Genomic DNA, 23,228 nt, shown 5'->3' with positions numbered 1-23,228 from the left:
CTGTTAGCAAGTCTATGTTCCTTTCGTATTGATGTCAGCATTGGGGCAGGCTCAATACAAAGAGGCAACCTTTATCGCTAGAGGGAACCACTCTTACTTGCAGCTATCTTCTCTTTTTGTAAGCTCAATTCAAACCCCATCAATTTATGTTTGAATTGCAAGTCGTCACCCACACGTTAAAGACGTAAGCACTTTTGTAGGCGAGGTAAAGACAGCTCTGTTCCTATTTCTCCATAATAAACTTGAGGTTACATATCCAAACGAACAACAGTATGAGGATTCTAGATTTATTGGGGAGCCACTGTGGGCAGCAATTTGAAGAATTGCATGTTCTGTATTATGGAGTATTGATAAATTTTTTTTTGTTTGACTCCCAAAAGAGACATGTTGAGTATCCAAGATAGCTCTAGGCAACAGAGTGCAAGCTAAATGTGCAAGCTAAATGTGCTAAGCTCGGACTTTCTACAAGCCTGCCGCAGAACCGATGCGCTCAGCGAAGAGTTTGCAGCGAACAACTTGAGGCATAAGAATACTGAAGGTATAGATGAACAATGCACTTTCATGTTGCTCTTCGGGGTGTATACTCGATTAGCAGAACGAGTTTCTGATCAACTGGAGAGGAAACCTCTACGCAGCACATATAAATCAAGGAACTTTCTGTCGAGAATCACTGATGCATGGCTATCTTGACGTTTTTCGCAGCCAATGTCCCCTACCGAGATAAAAGCACTAGAGATAAAAGCACTAGAGATGTAATCATAAAGAATTCAATATCAACAACATTAAGCCAATTGATTTTTTGCTCAAATTTCAAAGGCAAACTTCAGGGAGAGGTCGAAACTCACAAATGTTTTCTTTTTTTCTGTTTACCTGGCCCCCTTACTTTCTCTTGGTTGGGGTACAGCGTACGCGTGGAATCCACCTACTCCCACCGGCGCGCTGTCTGCAGTCTGCAAACTGTAGTACAAGATCTCACGAGCCATCACTAAAAACACCTCAGTACAGATTCTCTGGTGGGGCTTTCTTCTACACGCATCATTGGCATTACTAGCTCGTGTCAGCTTCTGCATCAATTTTTATAGCTCTCCAAGCACTTCGTTAGATGTCAGCTGTCTCCCCCTAATGACGTCAACCCTGCGAAAATTGCTTGATCAACTCAAAATCACCAACAACAAAATCTACGAGAATTTGCCCACTGAGAAACGCCGCTCCACCGCCAATGACACGCTTTCGAGACGAAGATCGCAGTATGCTTTACCGAAAATCAGCCTACGACAAAAAAAGGTTCTGAACGACTCAAAACCTCGCAAACAGGGCCGTCCCAGACTATATCTGGCTACTGTGATTGAAAATACTCAGAATACGTTTGTGGTTCGAATCAAGTATAACGTCAGAAATAGGACGGCTCAGAGGCTTCTTAGGACTGGCTCCAAGACGGCTGACATGACCAAGACATCTAATGTTGTTGATTTGACCTCCGAGACAAGACATACTCGCTCATCTCTTCTACGATATAACCTGGGCAGAACTTCGAGCCAAGATTTAGTACCACTTCGACCTTCAAAACCAGAGCGCAGACAGAAATCTACTCCAAAAGCAAGTGCAACGCCTGAGATTCCCGATATCGAGGCTGTCTCTTTCAAGCCGCGAAAGGACCCTGTCTCTGCAGAGCAGAGACCCTTTGAGTTGCCTTACAAAGGCGTCTTACCTTTCCCTGATTGCATCATTAACGAAACTGATCCTACTCCTGATGACAAAGCTCTCTTTGACAAGCTATTGCATGAGGCTAATGAAGAACGGAAGAAAGCCGAGCAAGAGATCTTTCAGGACAACGAAACTAATGACTCGAGTAAAAGCGTAGGTCTTCTTAAATCACAGATCCTGAAGATACAATTCCGAGATTATGTCATTGATACCTGGTACTCGTCTCCCTACCCGGAAGAATACTCACGTCTGAAGATCTTGTACATTTGTGAGCATTGCTTGAAGTATATGCGCTCCCCCATATCCTATGAAAGACACCAACTCAAAAATTGCAACTTATCTAATTCGCATCCACCCGGTGTGGAAATCTATAGAGATCAGGAAAGTCATGTGGCAGTTTGGGAAGTGGACGGACGAAAAAATATCGAGTATTGCCAGAACTTATGCCTCCTTGCAAAACTTTTTCTCAATTCCAAAACACTTTACTACGACGTGGAACCCTTCACCTTCTACGTGTTGACAGAAGTTGATGAGCACGATCCATCTTTGTACCATTTTGTCGGCTACTTTTCCAAGGAGAAGCTCAACAATTCCGATTACAATGTTAGTTGTATCCTCACTTTGCCAATTTACCAGAGAAAAGGTTACGGTAACTTTTTGATAGACTTCAGTTACCTACTATCGCGAAACGAATTCAAATTTGGTACTCCAGAGAAACCTTTGAGTGACCTTGGTCTTCTTAGTTATCGAAACTACTGGAAAAGTGCTGTTGCTCGCACACTTAAATTCCTTTATGAAAAATATCTAGAGAGGGGAGAAGAGATTGTCCTCTCTTTAGAGGTCTTATCAAAGCTCACAGGAATGATACCATCTGATATAGTGGTTGGTTTAGAACAGCTCGAGGCGCTAATAAAAAACCCTGAAACAGGAGAGTTTGCAATTGCTATAAATCTTCCAAAGATAAATGAGGTGGTAGCAAAGTTTGAGCTGAAGAAGTATGTGACTTTGAAGCCAGAATTGATTCTATGGAAGCCAATGATCTTTGGTCCTTCTGGGGGAATCAACTCTGCGCCATTATCAATGACCCACAACGTCCCAGCTATCGAGCAACTGTTGAGCACATCGGGCCAACCAATAGTTCCTGTCAACAACAGCATTTCGATGATTTCAGAGTTTTTGAAAGACGATATTAATAATCCATTTTCTTATGAAGAGGAGGCGCAAAAAGAAATAGAGCACTTTTCCAATAATCAATTAAAGGAAGCAGGCTCCCTCCCCGAAATTGACATAAATCTGTATGTTGTATGTCATCCAGATATCATAAAAGGTATCCCAATGAAACGAACTAGTGCTTCCGAGGCTGATCAAGGTGTCAAAGAGGCGGATGAGATGGAGATCTTTGGAGATGAGGCTCCGAGCGAGGATGACGTTTCCAGGGATCCCGAATTTGACACAGGCTCCGAGGTAGCTTTGGAAGATGTCGATGACGACGAGGGAGACGATATTGAGGCTGATGATGATGCGGACGAGGAGGAGGCCCCAATCGATGAGAGTGACAATGACTCAGAGGAGCTGGTCGAACAGCCCATTACTCCTCGTATCAATGGCTCTCATCGAGTAAGACCAACAAGGAGTCGCTCGAGGAATAATGTCATCGAAAATGATGCGAGTGCATCGGAGTCGGAGCAGACTGATAACTCGAAGAGTTTACAAAGAGAGCTCAGGAGTGGAAAAGTGAATGCCATTGGAGCAAAACCTCGAGTGAGGCTGTCGTGGAAAGCTGTCTTGGATAATCAGACACCAAGACAGAGGTCAGCAAGATTCCTCCGCAACGGTACAAAGATCCCCATGTCCCCTGAACAAACACGACGCTTAAGATCGGCAATTCAAAACGGCATGAGCAGAATAGCATCGGCTGATACAATCAGTCCTTTACGACGGTCGTCAAGAAGAAAATAAAATGTATAGTAAAATGTCTAGATATATCTATAGTGTATTATAGCTTAAATAACTTGCATGAGCTCTCGTATACCTGGTCGATGAACTTCTTTATGTCTTCTTCAGTTTCAAGCCCGTACAAGGAGGCCATAATGCAAGCAACATGCCCCACAAAAACGGGTTCATTTCTGGATTTCATCAAAGGGTACGCAAACTCACCAATTTCAGTAGAGGGCGCCTCTCCGATGTTTTCGAGACGTTTCTGAGCCGCCTCGGTATGCTTGTAATAGTTTTCCTTTTTGATAGAAGGAAATGGCAAAAAGTCATCAAGTTTTGCCTGTGGTTGCTTCTTTCCTGACGGAGTTGGTGACTTCAGCAGGTCATCGAGGATTTTGATAGGGACTTCAGGGTAAAATAAGCTAGGGTAAGGTTTCAAGTATTTGTAAGATGCATGGCTTTTTCTAATCTCACACCATGGAGCATCCGTTTCGATGAGAAGCTTGCTCGCTGGAATCTTCTTCGCAACGGCTAGGTTCTCTTCAGTCTTCAAGGAACATCCGTTCACACCAATATAAAAACCAAGATCAAGCAACTTCTTAAGCTCCTCTTCAGTACCAGTAAAAGAGTGGACGACGCCAGGGCCAACATCTTTTCTCTCTATAAAAGGCTTGATGATGTCAACAAAGTCATCACAAGCGCTCCTCATATGTAGAAACAAAGGAAGCTCGAGATGTTTGAGGGAAGCGACCACTTCAAGCTGTCTTGTAAACATTGTCTTCTGCTGCTCCACCGTGGAATAATGAAGGCGGTCATAGTCCAAACCAATCTCTCCAAAAGCCTTTATAAGTCCCTTTTCCACACCTTCCTTAGCAATTTCCGCAAGCTGTCTAAGCTTGTCTTCAGTATCTGATAGGAGCTCAGCGCTTTCCACTGAACCGTAAAACTCTTGGGCCACCGTACATGGATGTACGCCCACTGTAGACCCAAAATCACCTTTGTGTTTCTGTACAAGCGGTAAGTGATCTTTGCTCTCGCTAATTGACGAGGCCGTGATAAGCATCTTATTGACATTGAATCTCCTCGCACGGTCGATTACCTTTTCCACATCAGGCGGGTGCTTAGCATTAAGTGAGCCGTTATAGCAACCATGAAACATGGAGTCAGAGAAGTTGACTCCGATATCGAAGTAGCGAGGCTTCCAAGTTCTAGCGGCCATGGCTAACCTTTGCATATAGTGAAAAAGACGAAGCGTTATCAACACTTCACTTTTCGCACCCATCACTACTACTTAATCATACTCTAAAAACACTCAAACAACACTTGCACCATGGCTCTAGAGGACGTACTTCGAGCACAGGAGCTGGAAGCAGCACGGGAGGCCGAAGTTCAACGAATCCTCAATTGTGCTGCTGGCGACTATTTCGCTATACTTGAGATAAATCCCCTCTTCGACCGCAGCTCTCTACAAAGTAGAGTGACAAAGTGGTACAGGAAGAAGTCGTTATTGATACATCCGGATAAGACTAAACATGAAGATGCGCCTAAAGCGTTTGACTTGCTAAAAAAGGCGGAGCTGGTGCTTTCCGCTGACAATTCTGACGACAGTGAGGAAGGAAAGAAGAAAGCGCTGGAAAGAAATGCTCTACAGGAGATCTACGAGACAATTGCCAATAATCTCGATGTGGATGTTGTGGAGGACTTTAACAGTCGACAGAATATCGTGATAAGAGAGAAGGTAGCACAAACACTAGAACACCAGGCGAAGGCAATGGAAGTGGAGAGGCTATATCAGCAGAGAGAAGACGTGCACAGAAGCGAAGAAGTGAAGAACGCTGCAAAGGATAGAGAACTACGAAAGAAATGGGAAGCGCGTTGGGAAGAGGATAGAGACTCTCGAGTGGAGCTGTGGAGGAAATATAAGGTTGGCAAGCCAAAGAAGAAGAAGGCCGCCAAGACAAAGAAGGTACTTGTATAAAAATTTCGATTACATTGCTACAACCAGGTTAGTGCAAATGAATATCTTTTCCGTACATCTAGTGAACGTTATAAAGTTATTTTCGTTTAGGTACGTGGCGTCATATTTATGCAATCACAACGCTTATTTGGCCTCAGCAGCCATCTTTTCTGCCTTGGCAACAGCGTCCTCGATGCCACCAACCATGTAGAAAGCGTTTTCTGGCAAGTGGTCGTACTTACCGTCCAAGACTTCCTTGAAGGATCTGACAGTCTCTTCCAACCTGACCAACTTACCCTGGATACCAGTGAAAACCTCAGCGACAGCGAATGGCTGGGACAAGAATCTCTGGATCTTTCTGGCTCTCTCGACAGTCAACTTGTCAGCTTCGGACAATTCATCCATACCCAAAATGGCAATGATATCCTGCAAAGACTTGTAAGCCTGCAAGGTCTGCTGGACACCGGTAGCAACATCGTAGTGCTCCTTACCGACAACAGAGGCATCCAACAATCTAGACTTGGAGTCCAATGGGTCGACAGCAGGGTAGATACCCAACTCAGAGATACCTCTGGACAACACAGTGGTGGCATCCAAGTGGGCAAAAGTGGTGGCTGGGGCAGGATCGGTCAAGTCATCGGCTGGGACGTACACGGCCTGGACAGAGGTGACGGAACCCTTCTTGGTGGTGGTAATTCTCTCCTGCAAGGTACCCATATCGGTGGCCAAAGTTGGCTGGTAACCGACAGCGGATGGAATACGACCCAACAAGGCGGACACCTCGGAACCAGCCTGAGTGAATCTGAAAATGTTGTCGACGAACAACAACACATCCTGACCTTCTTCGTCTCTGAAGTATTCAGCAATGGTCAAACCAGTCAAAGCAACTCTGGCTCTGGCTCCTGGTGGCTCGTTCATCTGACCGAACACCAAGGCGACCTTGGAGTCACCTTCGAAGTTGATGACACCGGTTTCCTGCATTTCACGGTACAAATCGTTACCCTCTCTGGTTCTCTCACCAACACCAGTGAAAACGGAGAAACCACCGTGGGCCTTGGCAATGTTGTTAATCAACTCCTGGATAAACACGGTCTTACCGACACCGGCACCACCGAACAAACCAATCTTACCACCTCTGGCGTAAGGGGCCAACAAGTCGACAACCTTGATACCAGTTTCCAAAATCTCAGCGGAAGTGGATTGCTCGACGAAAGCTGGAGGCTCGGTGTGGATAGGGTTTCTCTTCTTGGACTTGATTGGTCCTCTCTCGTCAATTGGCTCACCAATAACGTTGATGATACGACCCAACGTCTCACGACCAACAGGGACAGAGATAGGAGCACCAGTGTCAGTGACAGCTTCACCTCTGACCAAACCATCAGTACCGTCCATAGCAATGGTTCTGACGGTGTTCTCACCCAAGTGCTGGGCGACTTCCAAGACCAAGTCCTGGTCACCGTTCTTCAACTTCAAAGCGTTGAAAATGGCAGGCAAGTTACCATCCTCGAAGTGGACGTCAACGACGGCACCAATGACGGCTCTAGGTTGTTAGTATTAAAGTTGAATGCGGGTATTGAGCTTGATAGGTTTGTTCGGTGCCGAGGGTAGGGTGGAAAAAATTGGCGCGAAGGTCGCAATCTGATTGGTCGACAACCTAGACGCCATTTTGAACACCTTCAACAGCACGAAAGCAGGTATGATTGTGATGGAGAAATACGGAGATGGGCGATCAGCATCCAAAGGAAGTCGGCGGAGTGTAAAGAAGACGTTTCTGAAAGTTTGATCAGCAAGTTGGTGGTAATTGTCGCCACTAACGCCATTCGAAGAAAGGCAACAAACAAAGCCAACAATAGACGCTTGAGATGATTTCCGGAATGCTGAGGTATCCTTCGAGAGTTTTTTCGTTGTTTCGGTCAAGACAACTTAATTTCCTTGCCGACGCCAAACCAATGTAAAATCTTCACGACACAAAATTGAACAGATACTCCACACAACGAGCACCACCAACTTCAATTGTTCCCCTGGAAGCCTCTCGTATGTGTTTATTTGAGCAGAAGCAAAATCTCCAGCGACTTGCCAATTCTTCTCGTCTCCCCCTCCATCCTCTTCATCACCTTCAATTCCACTGATCCAGTTGATCCCAATTGAACGCCAATTGGCAAAAGGACGCTATTCAAAGATTATTTGAAACACACCTGGGCTAAAAGAAGCTCGATTCGAAAGTCAGTTCGCAAAGAACTGGACGTTGATACATACCTAACCTTACCAGAGCCAGCGGTGGCGGTGGCCAAGGATCTATTGAACATGAAGTTTCTCTTGACAGCGGTGAAAGCGCTGCGCGAGGCAGTGTTGAACATTCTTGGAAGAACCATCGTGGATAGGAGTAAACCTTGATTCAGATGTTTCACGCTAGAGAGAAAGAAAAAAGGAAGTCCTAACGTTGGCAGTTATATGGTTTTTTCGCATCCTCGCTCACCACAAGCGCTCCATACCGGTCGGCGGACATGGTTGTATGGGCGCTGGCCAATGAGAACTGGGCGCTGCGGTGCCGGGCGCGAAGCACTTTTTCATTGGGCAGGTGGTGGTTACCCGGCGCTGGTCCTGGAGTAAGAAGGAGTGTTGGAGCGGCAGAGGCACCAGCAATTGACTGAATTGGAGGCTATTTTCTAGTTATTTGAGGGTGATTATGGCGGTACTATTTTTTTCTGGTATTTTTTTATGCCCCTTCAACGCAAATTCAATGCTGCCTTCCACAATCTCGCTGTACGAGATTTCGCAGTCAAATTAGTGTAGACAGGCCCCGGAAACTCGTGGAACCTCCCACCTTCAAGAGAACAGGTGAACACCGCAGTCATTGGAAGCAAAAAGAGATAAAATCTTTGCAGCCAGAAAGGTTTTCGAAGTAATTGATCGAAGCCTTCCTTTTTTTAGTTTTTTTTTTTTTTTTTTTTTCTCGAGTTTCCTACTTCCTGTTGAGCTCTTTTTGTTTAGCAGTGCCTGCAAGTTTGGTTGCGAAATTTCCTAGTGCATTAGTATAACGCAAAAGGTCCACATCTACCATCCAAATGGTACACAATTTATGGAAAGCCATGGTCCTACACGAGTGAAGTCTTAGACGACTGATAAAAGTAACATCTTTTAGTTTAGTATCTTGAACATGTTTCTTCAGCTCTACAATTTTCAAACTACAAGTTGGATTTCGTTTCTTTATTCATTAGCTCTCTTGACATTCGTATCCAGCCATTTCTTCGTAGTTCCCACCATCTGGTCATTCATCGTGTTTTCTGGTCGTTATTATATTCTTCTTATACCACTTCTGTCTTGACTGTTGACTCCACTGCATTGACATTGGCGACGTTATTATCCTCAACTTTCACTTGATAATATCTCTGCTTCGCCGCCACCAACGTCTTCTCCATATCTTCAAAGGATTTCTCGAATATTACAAACGAGCCTCGAGGTGCTTTCTTCCCATGCTCTCCACAAACTTGCACGCAACACTCGAGACAGAGCTTGACATTATCAAGGCGATTGAGTTGGCGAAAAAGCGAGTTGTGCTGCACTTTTTTCATTTGGCTCATATTTGATTTACTCTCAATTGATGTTGACGTTTCGCTTTGTGGCTCTGGTGTTTCGCTTGGCTCTTTGTACAGCTCAGGCAGTTGACTCTTCTGTTGGATTCTTGATGAATGCCTTCTTCTCTTGTTTCCGTTTGACGCAGCCTGCTCTTCTTCTCTAGCCTTCCTCTTTGCATTTCTGATTAGCTCATCGAACTCATCGTTTGTCGTGGCCCTTTCTTGTAATTCTCCAAGCTTGCCTGCGGCGTATGTGGAGGCAACAAAGTCGGCTTTCTCTACACCTTCCACGAGAGCAGGCTTGTTGGGAGACGACTCTGGTGTGAGTAGATTTTTGACATCCATGCCAGTACTATCCTTCTTTCTTCTACCGCCATACCACTTCCCAAAGCGATGTGCTTGATTGTTGATATTGCAGTATTGGAAAGAGACGTACGTGCGACAAACATCACACAAAACATCGTCGTCGTCATCAACGTTTGCTATTCGACTAGACTTCTTTTCCTGACCAGGTGTGCGCGGAGTGGCATACTGGGTATTTTGTTGAGGTGAAGCGTAGTCGAACCTTTCCCTGTCGAGATCCTCAACGATTTTCATGTTTCTCAGAAGAATCTTCTCGTAGTATCGAATGCTCAGCTCTACGAGCTTGATACGATCCTTTGTGACTTCTGGATCACCCTTGATGAACTTGTGCAAGATGTTCTCTACCAATTGACAATGATCAAACACGTTCTCTTTCTTGATCGACCTGTAGTCCTGAATAGATTTCTGACCCAATTCAATCCAAGAATCCATTGTAAAGTTTACGGCCTCATTGAAATTGAAACCACTATTGAAACCAGCATGATATACTCTGGGAAATGTCACAACAAATTCATTCGGGCCCTGATCAGCGTAAACACAGGGTATGCCTTTTTCCGCTAGTTCGCTTGGAGAGATCAAGGTAACTAATTGGTGGAGCAAATCTGGTTGTCTTTGAAAAAGATCAGGTGCAGATTTCCTCATGATTTGCTCAAAAGCATCTGCATGACTGCTAGGAAATCCATACCATTTCTTTACATTTCCAAAATGACAGTAATTAGCTGAGAGCGTGTAGTGATCCTCAACATGCCAGCAAAAGGTTGAAAGAAGAGAACCAACATATATCCAAGGGACTGTCATTCCTGAGATACTGGAGTTGATGTAGTTGAGCAACGAGCCCTTGGCAAAAGGTAGCTTAGTGAGATTCCATGGATGATTTATATATCTTGAGGAATCTGCTTGAGGGTCATAAGGAGACCGTGGTACATCTGTTGTGGGAAAGCCACTTATTTCGCCAGGCTTGAGGTTGTGAATATCAGCTCCATACTTCACTTTGATGTCGGAGTTTTCCGTCTCCACCAAACTCCAGAAAATACGCTCGATGTCATCTAGAGTCAACGGCTTGCCATCTTTCAGATATTGGGAAATGAATTCGCTTTCGAACTGCTTACACTGCTCAACGAAATCCCAAATGCTGTATCTGATTTCGGGCCTTTCTTCAAAGCCATAGGCTCCGTTGCCGACAAGGCACCTGTTACAATACCACGCGCCTTCTGGGATTTCTTCTAAGGGAGGCTGGAGACATCTCATATGATACGGGTTGTTGCAATGATCACACAACAACGTCAGTGTGGGAGAATGGTTCTTACGACAAATCAAACATGCGCCGCCCTCGTCTTCTGGATCACTTTCGGGGAAATCATAGCTGTCCAGATTGTTCGAGAGGTATGCTGCGTAGAATTTGATCTTATGAGCCCATTCATCAAGTAGAAGCCTTGATTGCGACGAAACACCAAAGGCAAGGTTTAGCTTTGCAAGTTCGTAGCCAGAAATATTATCGATATCAGGACTATCGCCAAATCGATTCCGCATGGCCAAGTAAAGATCGTAGTAGTAAACTTTCTTATCGCCCGCTCTGAACCACTGCTTCACCTCCGGGCGCCTTGACATCTTATAGAACCTGTTTATGTTATCGGTGAAAAATTTCCTACTTCTAGTGGTGATTCCCAAATCGCTAAGCTTTTGGATACGTGTATGGAAGGTGAAATTTGGCGATAGGGAAAACGGAGGTCTCCAGCCCTGAGGAGGCACAATTTTAAGTAAGCCATATTTTTCGCCGAGAGCTTTCACTTCTGGACTTGACAAATACTGAATAGGATCCTGAAATTGTCCTTCATCAGGAGTAAGCACGGGGCAAGGTTTTAGAAGGGATTTATCGAAGGCCATTTTCCAGTGGGCGACTAGGGTCAAATCGATGAAAAATCTTCAAAAATTTTAGTTCAAAGTGGCTCGTTATAAAACTCAGGCGCTAACTTTTATTTTGATAGTATTTTCTTCACAAAATAGCCCGTCCAGGCGTACTTGGTAGAATCGACTTCAAGTGCTTCGTTAAGAACAGACTTGCCTTTTTCAGAAGGCAGATTACTTTTTTGCGTCACCTCGCAGGAGAGCTGGGCAAAAAAAAAGTTGCTATTGAGTGAGTCGAAATATGGAAGTGACCTTGTTTGAACTGTATTAAGAAAGCCACTGGGTATTATATGGCGATATATGGCAGAATGATGCTCTTCAAATGTCCCGGTATCTGGTCAAGCACTCTGGGCACTTTGGCCATGGGAGTGTATACAAGACGGGCATCTAACCCACGTAGATGTAAAGAGACGCTTGAGAGACTTCTGAGAAATCGTGCAAAATTGGTGAAGATTTCTCAAATTTATGATATCCCTCCCTCTCAGAAACACCTTTCACGATTCAATCGTCTCCTTCGGCATCCAGTTCGCCTCCTCTTTCCCTTAGGCTTCTTCTGCATACCCACCTCCACGTTTCGCGGCATTCTTATACACTACACTTTCTTCACTATCGGAGATCTCAGTCTCCAAAGCTACTCTTCCTTTCCCAATGGCAATTAATGATGGGTACTCCTTGGTGGTGCTAGGCGCTGGTGTCATGGGCACTGCAGTGACTGCTGCTGTGACAGAGTCAAATATGAAACCGTTCCCTAAGAGAGTGATCTTGTGCTCGAAGCTGGCCAACTCGCACGAGAGGTTGAAGAAGCAGTTTCAGAAGGACTACGTGGAGGTGGTGACTGATGTTGACAGAAAGAAGGCTGCCATCAAAGAGGCTGACGTGGTTCTCTTGGGCTGTAAACCCTTCCACTTTGAGTCTGTGCATGAAGAAGTGAGGGATAGTCTTGCTCACAACCCATTGGTGATCTCTCTTTTAGCTGGCGTCACCATTGACAACTTGAGCATCTTTTCTGACAAAATTGCCCGAGTCATGACCAACACGCCTGCTCAATTCGGCGCTGGGATGGCCACCGTAGCTCTATCTGAGCTGGCTAGCGAGTACAGACAGTTCGTTGTGGACTTTGCTAGCTGTGTGGGTGCTGCCCAAGAAATTCCAGAGAAGAACATGGACGCTGCCACAGCTCTCGTCGGCTCGGGTCCGGCAATGTGCTTGCTCATGATGGAGGCCTTGTATGATGGAGGTGTAAGAATGGGCCTCACCCACGATGTTGCCAGAACCGCGGCTGCCAAGGTGATGGAAGGAACTGCCAAAATGGCTCTTGAAACCGGTGAGCACCCTGCTGTATTGAAAAGTAAGGTCTGTACTCCTGGAGGCACCACCATTGGTGGGTTGTTGAAGTTAGAAGATGCTGGAGTGAGAGGTGCCATTGCCAGAGCCGTGGAAGAGGCTGCTATCATCTCGGCCTCTTTTGCAAAAAAGTAGAACTTCTAAAAGTCGTATATATGATTCTACTTTAGACTCAATGCTGATGGTGTTATATACATAAGAAGAGCTTTAAAGAAGGAGCGTTGTGCTCATTATTTCTTGAACATCTTCATGAACAGACTCATGTCTTCTGGTGATACCTTGATGCCAGCCTCGTCAAACGCATCCTTCAACTTCGAGATTAATTGCCTCACTTCCTTGTCGGCAAAAAGCCTCATAACTTGTGTGAATGAAGGTTGCTCATTTGGGTTGAAACCCTTCTTCACGATGATATCCTGGAATTCGTTCAAGAGTTCCCGAATGTGGGGGTGCTGTTGCACTTTGCTAACCACATCTTGCACTTTTAAAATATCCTCGTCTGGAAGATCGTTCTCATTTGGCGAAGATGCAAATCTGGCGAATACAAACTGAGGCTTGCTGACTGGACTTTGAGCAGCAGCTCTGAGGAGTGGTGATCTCAGCGCCATAGATGGGCGTGCTGCAACCGATCTGGTAAGTGCAAAACGAGAAAGTCTAGCAAGCATTATATGAGGATTATTAGTATGTGGAAAAGCTTTGTGTATATGGTTTAGATAGGGCCGTCTTTGGTGCTATCTTTCGCTGCTGGTTGCAACTTCGTGGAGTAGTGGTTTGCGCACGACATTGCCATTCGCTCGATAGAAAAAAAACCTCACCTTCAACAAATCTCCATAGTGCTTTCTTAAGTGTATCACATCTATCCTTAAAAATCACATCAAACACAATGTCTCACGAGGGCCAGGAAGAATTGTTGGACTACTCCGACTCCGAGGAGATCGCCGTTCAGCCATCTACTACTACCACTGACGGTGACGCCTCCAACAACAAGAGCGCCGACAAAAAGGGCTCCTACGTTGGTATTCACGCCACTGGTTTCAGAGACTTTCTTTTGAAGCCTGAGTTGTTGAGAGCCATTGGTGACTGTGGTTTCGAGCACCCCTCTGAAGGTTCGTATCATCAAATAGCGAGCTGAGAAGAAGCCAGGGTCGAGACAGACACGATGAGTTTCATCAATCTATTTATTGCATCTTTTAATTTTGTTGCTGCTGGCAGCAATCCACTGCATTGGGAATTTGCGGCTCACTAATAAATTCCATCCATTGGGTCGATTCCATTTACTTAATCTCCCCTGATGGCTTCTTCATCAGCGGCGCGGTTGAACCGTGTCACATATTCACTTCATAACTAACATTTCTAGTTCAGCAGGTTTGCATCCCCCAGTCCATCTTGGGAACTGATGTTTTGTGCCAGGCTAAGTCTGGTTTGGGTAAGACTGCCGTGTTCGTCTTGTCGACTTTGCAGCAGTTAGACCCCGTCCCAGGTGAGATCTCCACTTTGGTCATTTGTCACACCAGGGAGTTGGCCTACCAGATCCGTAACGAGTACGCTCGTTTCTCGAAGTACATGCCTGATGTCAAGACCGAAGTCTTCTACGGTGGTACTCCAATGGCCAGAGACGTGGAAAAGTTGAAGAACAAGGACACTTGTCCTCACATTGTTGTGGCTACTCCAGGTAGATTGCACGCTCTTGTCGAGGAGAAGGGTATTCGTTTGAACAACATCAAGTCCTTCGTGATCGATGAGTGTGACAAGGTCTTGGAGTCCTTGGACATGAGAAGAGACGTTCAAGACATCTTCAGAAACACTCCCCACCAGAAGCAGGTCATGATGTTCTCTGCTACTTTGTCTCAGGACATCCGTCCCGTGTGTAAGAAGTTCATGCAGAGCCCATTGGAAATCTACGTTGATGATGAGGCTAAGTTGACCTTGCACGGTTTGCAGCAGTACTACATCAAGTTAGACGAAAAGGAAAAGAACAAAAAGTTGTCTGACTTGTTGGACTCTTTGGAGTTCAACCAAGTCATCATTTTCGTCAGATCCACCCAAAGAGCCAATGAGTTGAACAAGTTGTTATGTGCCTGCAACTTCCCATCCATCGCCGTCCACTCTGGTATGAAGCAGGAGGAGAGAATCGCCAGATACAAATCTTTTAAGGAGTTCAACAAGCGTATCTGTGTCTCTACCGATGTTTTCGGAAGAGGTATTGATATCGAAAGGATCAATTTGGCCATCAACTACGATTTGCCAAGCGAGGCTGACCAATACTTGCACAGAGTCGGTAGAGCTGGTAGATTCGGTACCAAGGGTTTGGCTGTCTCTTTCATTTCTAGTAAGGAGGATGAGGAAGTCTTGGAAAAGATTCAGTCTAGATTCGATGTCAAGATCTCTGAGTTCCCTGAGGAGGGTGTCGACCCATCTACCTACATGAACACTTAACCGTGTGCTTAAATCTGCCGTCAAAGCAAATGTAACTTGTGTACTATCTATAGCTAGCTCGAACAAAAAAATGTATAAGTCAATTGGTTTTCATGCGGTGTAGCGCATACAAACAGAATCTACGATCCTGAACACCTCCCGCAACTCTTTCTTTGGAATGGGGAACCATTCTACGTGCACTTTGTAGTTGGCACTCAGAAGGTCCTCTTTACGTCTAAAGAACTGCAGAAAGCGATGCAGTTTTCCTTCGTGAGCAGACTCAACACAACCCTGACAATAGACTGGTCCACCCCCATACCGTTTTTTTAGCAAAGCATGAATTTCTTGTTCAGCCAGCCATACATTCCTTGCTGCGTAGAATCCCTTGTCTGACACCTGGAATGTGCTATACGAATGTTTATCATAACGCCTTCTGGTTATGCTGAGTCGTTTTAGCTTTTCAACCAAGGACTGCTCTTGGCCCTCATAACCTGGATGCAAGCACACAAGTTTATGATTACACTGTTTTTCCCACTGCAGTAGCCTTAGATCCACCGTCTTGGTAGTCATGCCTACTTTCACAAACATGTAGTCCAGCCTCTTTGGGGAGAAGTCCACCCATTCATTTTTTCTTGTAGGTTCGAGATTCCTCGTCTTAAAAAACTTTCCGCCATCCTTTTGCATGAGTGATGCCAATGTGTATAAGTATATGAAGCCAGCTTTTTTGCCAAAGTCTTCCTTCGGCTTTGCAGGTCTTCCAGGCGACCTGTAGCCCAGCTTCGAAGGCAGCGGTGGTTTACTTTGTGGAATTGTTGGGGAGGCCAGTGTCACCACGATTCTCGTTGGTGAAGCAGCAATTTTTGGCTTCGTCGTCTTCGCTGGTAACTGGATTCTCGGTAGAGGCTTATGGCTCCTCTTAGCACCGTTTGCCTGCGTCATATGATGGTGGCAGAACTCGCCGTTTTTTACCATGATCTTACATTGTAAGCCAGTCTTTGCAATTCCAGCACATTGCTTGGAGCACATGTGGAGAGCCGCCCTGATTATTTTCTGAATGTTTGGCGTAGCACCACTAAGGTGTTGGAGACGCGTAGTGATATTCCTGTAGGAATAGCGTCGCTGCTGCAAAGCACCTGATTCAGCAGGTGGTGGGAAATTGACCGAGTTGGGGAGGTTCCATTGGAGAATTCGATGCTGAAGTCAGTACATTTGGCTCCACTATGCGACTTTGCTGTTTCGGTTTCCGGAAGGTACTTTTTTCGATTTTTGCCCTGCTGATGGGAGGTTCTCGTTGTGTACAAATGGTTGCAAAATCGCATAAAAAGCAGAGACTACGCACTCGTCCCGACGAAGGAATAAACAGCATATTTCAACAAAAAAATTGATATACGCTGGTTCCAGAGAAGCAATGCTTCAATAAATCTAAGAAATGCATTTCGAGCATCTTCACCGACTAGCGCCAACATGGAGGTATACTTGTTCCTTCAACGAAACCACGAAGTGCGACGAACTACTGTCAGTACCCCAACTCCGCATTGCAACTATCTAGCGATAAATACGATAGTTTAGTTTATGTGGGAACTCAAAAGTGTCAATCACCTAATTTTAGATTTTTTCTTTATACATCCTCAAATACTACTGATAAGACCTCAACAACTACATTAGATGGGTGCACTGAGGTAGCATTAGCACTAGTCAAAACTATTTTTCCTTGCACAAAGTGTCAGTGCCAGCCACATCCCACAGCTTGCCTGTGTCTTCAGATCCACCTCCACATTTTCCATAATTGACTAGACGTGGGGCGCAATTCCCTGTGTGTCTGTTCCATAGGTCCTGGTTCCCACGCGCAGATTGTGCTCAAGCGAGCCACAGTTTCAGCACAGACAAGTCGCATTATGGCCACCAGGGGACGATCCCATTGACGGTTGGAAATTATTACGTGGTGCACCACTTCTGTTCCGGACTAAGGGCCCACACATGCCCGAGATTCCTACACTTTAACTGATTAATCAGGCCGGCCCCATCACGTGCGTTTGCATCTTATTCCTCCTCCTCGTACTTTGGTTTGCAGCCATATATAGTTCATGGCCTTAGCCATTGAACAACTCTCTTCCTCATTATTTTCTTCAGAGTAATTTCTATCTTCCAAATTTAATCGTACTGGCATGCCCTCTCACTTTGACACGCTTCAATTGCACGCTGGCCAGGAGGTCGAGAAACCCCACAGTGCCAGGGCCCCTCCCATCTACGCTTCCACGTCATTTGTGTTTGACGACTCAAAACATGGTGCCCAGTTGTTTGGCCTCGAGAAACCAGGGTACATCTACTCTCGTATCATGAATCCCACCAACGATGTGTTTGAGAAAAGAATCGCCGCTTTGGAGGGCGGCATTGGTGCTTTGGCAGTGGCCTCTGGTCAGGCTGCTCAGTTTATCACCATTGGCGGCTTGGCCCACGCTGGCGACAACATTGTCTCCACTTCTTACTTGTATGGTGGTACTTACAACCAGTTCAAGGTTGCTTTCAAAAGATTGGGCATTGAAACGAGATTTGTCCGTGGTGACTCTCCCGAGGACTTTGCAAAGTTGATTGACGAGAAGACCAAGGCAGTTTATGTGGAGTCCATTGGAAATCCCAAATACAATGTTTCAGACTTTGACAAGATCATAAAGATCGCTCACGACAACGGCATCCCTGTCGTGGTGGACAACACTTTTGGCGCTGGCGGCTATTTGGTGAGTCCAATCAAGTTGGGTGCAGACATTGTGGTGCACTCGGCCACAAAGTGGATTGGTGGTCATGGAACCACCATTGGTGGTGTTATTGTGGACTCTGGTAAGTTCCCATGGAAGCAGTACCCTGAGAAGTTTCCTCAATTCTCCAAACCTTCGGAGGGCTACCACGGCTTGATCTTGAACGATGCTTTGGGAGAGGCTGCTTTTATAGGCCACGCCAGAATTGAGTTGTTGAGAGACTTGGGTCCGGCTTTGAACCCATTTGGCTCCTTCCTCTTGCTTCAGGGGTTGGAGACCTTGTCCTTGCGTATCGAGAGACAGTCCTACAATGCGTTGAAGCTCTCGCAGTGGTTGGAGAAGTCGCCACACGTGAAGTGGGTTTCGTACGTGGGCTTGCCATCTCATGAGAGCCACGAATTGGCGAAGAAGTACTTCAACACCGAGCACTTTGGTGGTGTTTTGGCTCTTGGCGTGAAGGAACTCGACCAAAAGGCTGACGATCCTTTCAAGGAGGCTGCTGCTCAGGTTGTGGACAATTTGGAAGTGGCTTCCAACTTAGCCAACGTTGGTGACTCCAAGACTTTGGTGATTGCTCCATACTACACTACCCACCAGCAGTTGAGTGAGGAGGAGAAAATTAGCTCTGGAGTCACGAAGGAGTTGATTAGAGTCTCGGTAGGTACTGAGTTCATCGACGACCTCATTGCTGACTTTGAACAATCGTTCAAGAAGGTGTATGGGGCTTAGATTAATGCTGTTAGATACGATATTCGACGTTTGAGCTGCCAGAAGCTCAAAAGCCAATGAAAAAGCTCAAAGTAGTATGCCAATCCCAAGGACATTTGTAGTCCGTATTCCCCAAAGTGGTAGTTGTAGACAAAAGGACACACGATTTTCAATATCATTAGAATGCCAGATACGCCGACGAAAAATGCGATGACACCAATCGAAAGCTTCGCCAATGTGACATTCCCAGGTAAGAACAGGGTAAAAATATCCATCAAGCACAAAAGTAAAAAGCTAAATAAAAGAATGTACCACACCACTTGCACATATATAGCGACCACTCTTATTTTTCTCAACATGAAGATTACCGCCGTCTTATTTGAGTCAAGGCATGGAGAGAGCATTGAGTGGGTTACGTTCACCAAAATCCTCTCGATCTCTCGAATCGCCTGGTGAAATATTTCCTCGGTTGTCAAGCCAAAGGCTCTTGGATCTGGCACCTCACCCATGTACCCAACTTGAGTGCCAAAGTCTCTCACGATCATCCCTGGCACATCCAAGCCGAACCCTCTGTAGCACGAAAACGCCGAAGTAAGCGTGTTGAACCTACACATTCCAAGGGGACCAAAAAAAAGTTTGCTTTTCCTCACGGGCCACTTGCGGGGAATATCAGACTCAGTTCGTCCTCCTAGTCCTTCTGAGTAGTAGGCAAGAAGCTGAAGGATCTCGTCTGCAAGCAAGGTCCACGTAGCATTGGTATCATCTACGGTCAAGACGTATAAGGAACATGAGAAGCGGTTCAAAATGAAGGTTCCGAAAAAGAAGACGAGCCCATGTAGAAGCCACCACCAGTAGAGGATGGCGTTGGTAATGGACCAGATTTGCAGCCATTTGCTGCGAGAAGGCAAAGAGAGAACGAGCAGTTCCTGGTCCAAGCTGACAATATCCTTATCAATTTCCAAAGGACGTTGGAACTCGTACATGGCGAAGTGATCTACAACAAACTTTGACTTTTGAAAAAGGATCTATTTGTTATAAATATCAAACATGCATATGTTGCGAATGTATCGCAGTGTCTATCTAGACAATCTTATTTATGAATTGAGCATTATCTAAAAGTTGCAATTCCTGCTCGTCGAGAACAGATATATTGTCGCCTGAGCCATTATGCCCATGTTGGCTCATTGGTATATGCAAATTTTGATGCGCCTGGGACTGAAGCCCATTTACAGTGTCACTTCTGGAACGATTGGTTGTGGCCAACTTCTTGAGTGTCGATGCTCTTGAAAGATTATCATTCTCAGAGATTCCAGGGAGAGAGTGTGGGTACTGGTGATTGGAGAAATGGTTGTCTCCGTAAAGTAAATCATGCGTGGCAGACCTCTCTGGAAGCCAGTCCCTCAGAGGTTGTCTTCTGTGCTTGGAGTTTTTACGTCTTCCTGAAAACTTTCTCTGTATCGTGTCACCCAACCTTCGGAGCTCGGTTTCATTGTGAATATGACTGCTCAGCTCAACCATCTCTGGCTGAAATGGGTTATGCTGTTGGGCAGTGTCCGCGTCTTCGGGCGATGCAAATGGCCCCTCGTCACGGTACCCACGAGTGCCCGTTGAGGTGACATTCTTGTCATCGTCGGCCAATGCCGCAGTTTCATCAAATAATCGAGATATAGATTGCTTTGTCTTGTTGCGCTTGAGCTGCCTGGAGACTTGATAGGGTTGCACGACAAAGGTGTCTCCGTCACCATTACCAGAATAATCACGATACTGGTAAGTTGTCTCATCGTCGGAGTTGTAACCGTCATCATTTGGGTTGGAACACCACAAGGGTAAAGCCCAAGATAACATGGTAAGAACGGCAAATGCAAATGTACACCACACAAGGGCAAGGAAGGTATCTCCGATCACCATCTCCACACCGTAGCTCGACATACCTTTGGAGATCTCCTTCTGCATCGATCGTAGCTCATTAGTAGCAATGGATGATGCGACGATCATGGTAACACCTGCTCCAAGAGCTAAAAGTGCAAGTCCATTAAGGGTGATATTAGGTATACTGGAAAGATCTTTGGCGCCGCCTCTGTTGTTGTAAAGAACAAAACCATACATTAGAATTACCAGCTGCGCCAATGCCTCAAAGATCATCACCGCCTTTATTACATGAAACCTCTTGTTTCGAGCCTGGAAGCGACGACCGTACTCGTCGTCGATTTGGTAGCTTGACTCGTAGGCATACGCCAAAATGATATCGAGCCCGGCTTCCAGCATGATCTCAGGATAATCAAACAAGCCACCAGGCCCGTAATTCCTGCAATTAGTCTCGACATTTTTTTCCACCACATGGTTCGTGGCACTATGAGTCGATTCAAACGTGATCATACAAAACTGATCAGCACCAAGAAGAATATACTGAGCGGCGTCAGCAACCTGCTTCTCCGTGTACTGGGTCAAAATGTGGATTTCTGAGTCTGTAAGCTCTGTGTGCACAGGTAAAATGTCTGAGCCTTCACCTATTACATCCGTAGAAGAAATGGAGGTTCTCAACGATTTGTAAAGTCCCAAGGCAACGTCCAAGTGGGCACAGTTTATTCGAGCCAAGTGACCCCTGTCTATATTTGAAAACTGAATCAAGTATGCTATGGCAAACGCCACGGTCAAGATGGAAGAGGCAAACCGGAACAACTGCAAGAGTCGCTGCTGGATCGAGAGGTTTCGGAATGGCTGCCCAAACAGATGCTTCATGCCTCTAAGGAAGCCCATGCTGTTTTCATGGGACGCCCTGGTTCTATAAGGAAGGGAAAAAGCTCCTTCTGAAGTAGCGAAAGAACTAAGCGAAAGTTTATAAGGAGGAAAAGGTGAATGTTGTGAGTGGTAGGGTAGGGCATCCTTGGGAGTGGAAGAGCGCAAAAGTGCAGGCAAGTGAGGCAAGAGGCACCTAGATAAGGAAGTCAAGAGGGCACCAAGAAGGCAAGCTCAAAGTTGGAACTGAGGATGTGGGTGAAACTTATGTTCTTGATTGGCTAAAAAAAAAAAAAAAGATGTCCTTCTCAATGTTGAGACTTCTAAAACTCTTATCAAGTGGTCGCCCTGGTTACGCTGTTGAGATACTCAATGAGAGACATCAAAAGGAGTGGTTTTGTAACTCTTTTTACAAAAAATTGCAGATTTGGAAGTTTTTCTTTGGGTGATGAAATCACGTAGAGATCCTTGTATTGATAACGGTCGTAATTTGTCTGCAACTTAGACATGTGTCAAAACGAGGCTCATGAGTGGCTTTAGTGCTGCTACTGCTTTTTTTTTGCAACCTTGCTTCCCCAATGTTGCCCACTTTTTAGACAAAGATGGCATAGCCACCTAATGTGTGCTCGGGTGAGGGAATGACTTTTCATAAAGTTTCAGCATTCATTGGAAACGCCAGATTCCTTTTAAGTCGAATCCTATTCGCCTCACCCGGAGGTCGACGGCTTGATTAATGGATGCTTCACACGTCGTATGATGAATTTATGTGTGCAAGAACCACATCTTGTGTTTACTCACCGAGTTGCCGGATGACGAAACAGCGTAAGATAACGCTTCTGACAAATTGGATAAACACTATAGCTTAGGAAAAGAACGATAGAAATCCTTACCATTCGAGTGATTTACGACATATTTAGATCTGTTCGAGAGTTAAGAACAGGTTAAATCAAACAATAATGACTCTTCGTTCAAAAGGCCTACAATTTTTTATGTCAAGTCAATATAACTTAGTGTTTCGTGAGTAGTCGTATATGAAGAAATTAACAAGCAAAAAATGACAAAAGAATGAGAGCGAAAGCAATGGTAATGAGCTCAATAATAGCTTTTCAAAAGACTTAGAACTCCTCGTCGAACCGTAATTGACCATATGATTCGTTGTACTGCTCCAACGAAGGTTTGTTCATGCCACATTGGCGAGGCTCGTCCTCGTCAAATCCCCTCTTGAAACCGTTTCCCTGCAACGGCATCGTTTTGACGGGCATAGAAGGAGCTCCCCATTCCGAAACATTCGAACCCGACTGGAACGTAGACCCCTCCTTTGTCAACGCTGGAGGGGTGTCGATGTTGCCGGGAAGAGGAACTCTGGTTAAAGACCGCTGAGGCGTGGAAAGACCATGTTTGTATGAAGCCTCATGAGAAACGGAGTAACCATCAGCGACGACTTTTCTAATTCTCATACCCAAGGTTGCCAAAGAAGCGATATCTGGGTTCTCGTGTTGAGGCTGTGGCTGGAAGGGATGAGTAGCAGCACGCTTTGCTGGCTGTTCCATGGCGAGAAGGAAACGTGTATAAGTGTGAATTTATGACAGATAATATGCGTATGTGAAGACTTTGCTGACTACACCGATGTATCAGCTGACAGTGGGTAGTTGGTGAAATCACTACTCCTAGTTTCCTATTTGGAGATAGATGAGCGACAGGCACTCTTGTGTGAAGGAAGGGGTCTTCTGGGGCATCCCTAGTCATCGTTACGGGACTAATGTGGGCGGCAAAAAAAGAAAAATAAGGATTGATGTTCATGAAAAGATGAAAAGGATGAGGAATTTGCAGTTGTAA

The 23,228-nt window shown here is 45.5% G+C and overlaps 11 protein-coding genes across 11 annotated transcripts; 5 read left to right on the top strand and 6 right to left on the bottom strand. All coding sequences in view use genetic code 12, as the record gives it.

The window, feature by feature from the left end:
* Positions 1-1,122: 1,122 nt before the first annotated feature.
* SAS3 (histone acetyltransferase) lies at positions 1,123-3,663 on the top strand (the record flags this gene model as incomplete). Its single annotated transcript, XM_029035560.2, has 1 exon — positions 1,123-3,663. One exon carries the CDS (start codon positions 1,123-1,125, stop codon positions 3,661-3,663), a length of 2,541 nt encoding a protein of 846 aa, XP_028890802.2.
* A 37-nt stretch (positions 3,664-3,700) lies between these two features.
* Positions 3,701-4,858, bottom strand: CJI96_0001962 (3'-5'-exodeoxyribonuclease; the record flags this gene model as incomplete). Its single annotated transcript, XM_029035561.2, has 1 exon — positions 3,701-4,858. One exon carries the CDS (start codon positions 4,856-4,858, stop codon positions 3,701-3,703), a length of 1,158 nt encoding a protein of 385 aa, XP_028890803.1.
* Positions 4,859-4,969: 111 nt separating this feature from the next.
* CJI96_0001961 (uncharacterized protein) lies at positions 4,970-5,617 on the top strand (the record flags this gene model as incomplete). The annotated part of the gene is made up of 1 exon (XM_029035562.1): positions 4,970-5,617. The coding sequence occupies one exon, from the start codon at positions 4,970-4,972 to the stop codon at positions 5,615-5,617; it is 648 nt and encodes a 215-aa protein (XP_028890804.1).
* Positions 5,618-5,740: 123 nt separating this feature from the next.
* On the bottom strand, positions 5,741-7,968 carry ATP2 (F1F0 ATP synthase subunit beta; the record flags this gene model as incomplete). Its single annotated transcript, XM_029035563.2, has 2 exons — positions 5,741-7,136; positions 7,853-7,968. 2 exons carry the CDS (start codon positions 7,966-7,968, stop codon positions 5,741-5,743), a joined length of 1,512 nt encoding a protein of 503 aa, XP_028890805.2.
* A 933-nt stretch (positions 7,969-8,901) lies between these two features.
* On the bottom strand, positions 8,902-11,418 carry CJI96_0001959 (histone demethylase; the record flags this gene model as incomplete). Its single annotated transcript, XM_029035564.2, has 1 exon — positions 8,902-11,418. The coding sequence occupies one exon, from the start codon at positions 11,416-11,418 to the stop codon at positions 8,902-8,904; it is 2,517 nt and encodes an 838-aa protein (XP_028890806.2).
* A 669-nt stretch (positions 11,419-12,087) lies between these two features.
* Positions 12,088-12,918, top strand: PRO3 (pyrroline-5-carboxylate reductase; the record flags this gene model as incomplete). Its single annotated transcript, XM_029035565.2, has 1 exon — positions 12,088-12,918. One exon carries the CDS (start codon positions 12,088-12,090, stop codon positions 12,916-12,918), a length of 831 nt encoding a protein of 276 aa, XP_028890807.2.
* Positions 12,919-13,013: 95 nt separating this feature from the next.
* Positions 13,014-13,445, bottom strand: CJI96_0001957 (uncharacterized protein; the record flags this gene model as incomplete). The annotated part of the gene is made up of 1 exon (XM_029035566.2): positions 13,014-13,445. The coding sequence occupies one exon, from the start codon at positions 13,443-13,445 to the stop codon at positions 13,014-13,016; it is 432 nt and encodes a 143-aa protein (XP_028890808.2).
* A 218-nt stretch (positions 13,446-13,663) lies between these two features.
* On the top strand, positions 13,664-15,216 carry SUB2 (ATP-dependent RNA helicase SUB2; the record flags this gene model as incomplete). Its single annotated transcript, XM_029035567.2, has 2 exons — positions 13,664-13,886; positions 14,138-15,216. 2 exons carry the CDS (start codon positions 13,664-13,666, stop codon positions 15,214-15,216), a joined length of 1,302 nt encoding a protein of 433 aa, XP_028890809.1.
* A 2,144-nt stretch (positions 15,217-17,360) lies between these two features.
* MET15 (bifunctional cysteine synthase/O-acetylhomoserine aminocarboxypropyltransferase MET17) lies at positions 17,361-18,677 on the top strand (the record flags this gene model as incomplete). Its single annotated transcript, XM_029035568.2, has 1 exon — positions 17,361-18,677. The coding sequence occupies one exon, from the start codon at positions 17,361-17,363 to the stop codon at positions 18,675-18,677; it is 1,317 nt and encodes a 438-aa protein (XP_028890810.2).
* Positions 18,678-19,736: 1,059 nt separating this feature from the next.
* ECM7 (Ecm7p) lies at positions 19,737-21,413 on the bottom strand (the record flags this gene model as incomplete). Its single annotated transcript, XM_029035569.2, has 1 exon — positions 19,737-21,413. The coding sequence occupies one exon, from the start codon at positions 21,411-21,413 to the stop codon at positions 19,737-19,739; it is 1,677 nt and encodes a 558-aa protein (XP_028890811.2).
* A 1,094-nt stretch (positions 21,414-22,507) lies between these two features.
* On the bottom strand, positions 22,508-22,942 carry CJI96_0001953 (uncharacterized protein; the record flags this gene model as incomplete). Its single annotated transcript, XM_029035570.2, has 1 exon — positions 22,508-22,942. The coding sequence occupies one exon, from the start codon at positions 22,940-22,942 to the stop codon at positions 22,508-22,510; it is 435 nt and encodes a 144-aa protein (XP_028890812.2).
* Between the last annotated feature and the right edge of the window lie 286 nt (positions 22,943-23,228).

Source organism: Candidozyma auris, chromosome 2 (assembly GCF_003013715.1).
Source record: "Candidozyma auris chromosome 2, complete sequence".
Classification (NCBI taxonomy): Eukaryota; Fungi; Ascomycota; class Pichiomycetes; order Serinales; family Metschnikowiaceae; genus Candidozyma; species Candidozyma auris.
This window is presented reverse-complemented; position numbering and strand designations above follow the sequence as displayed.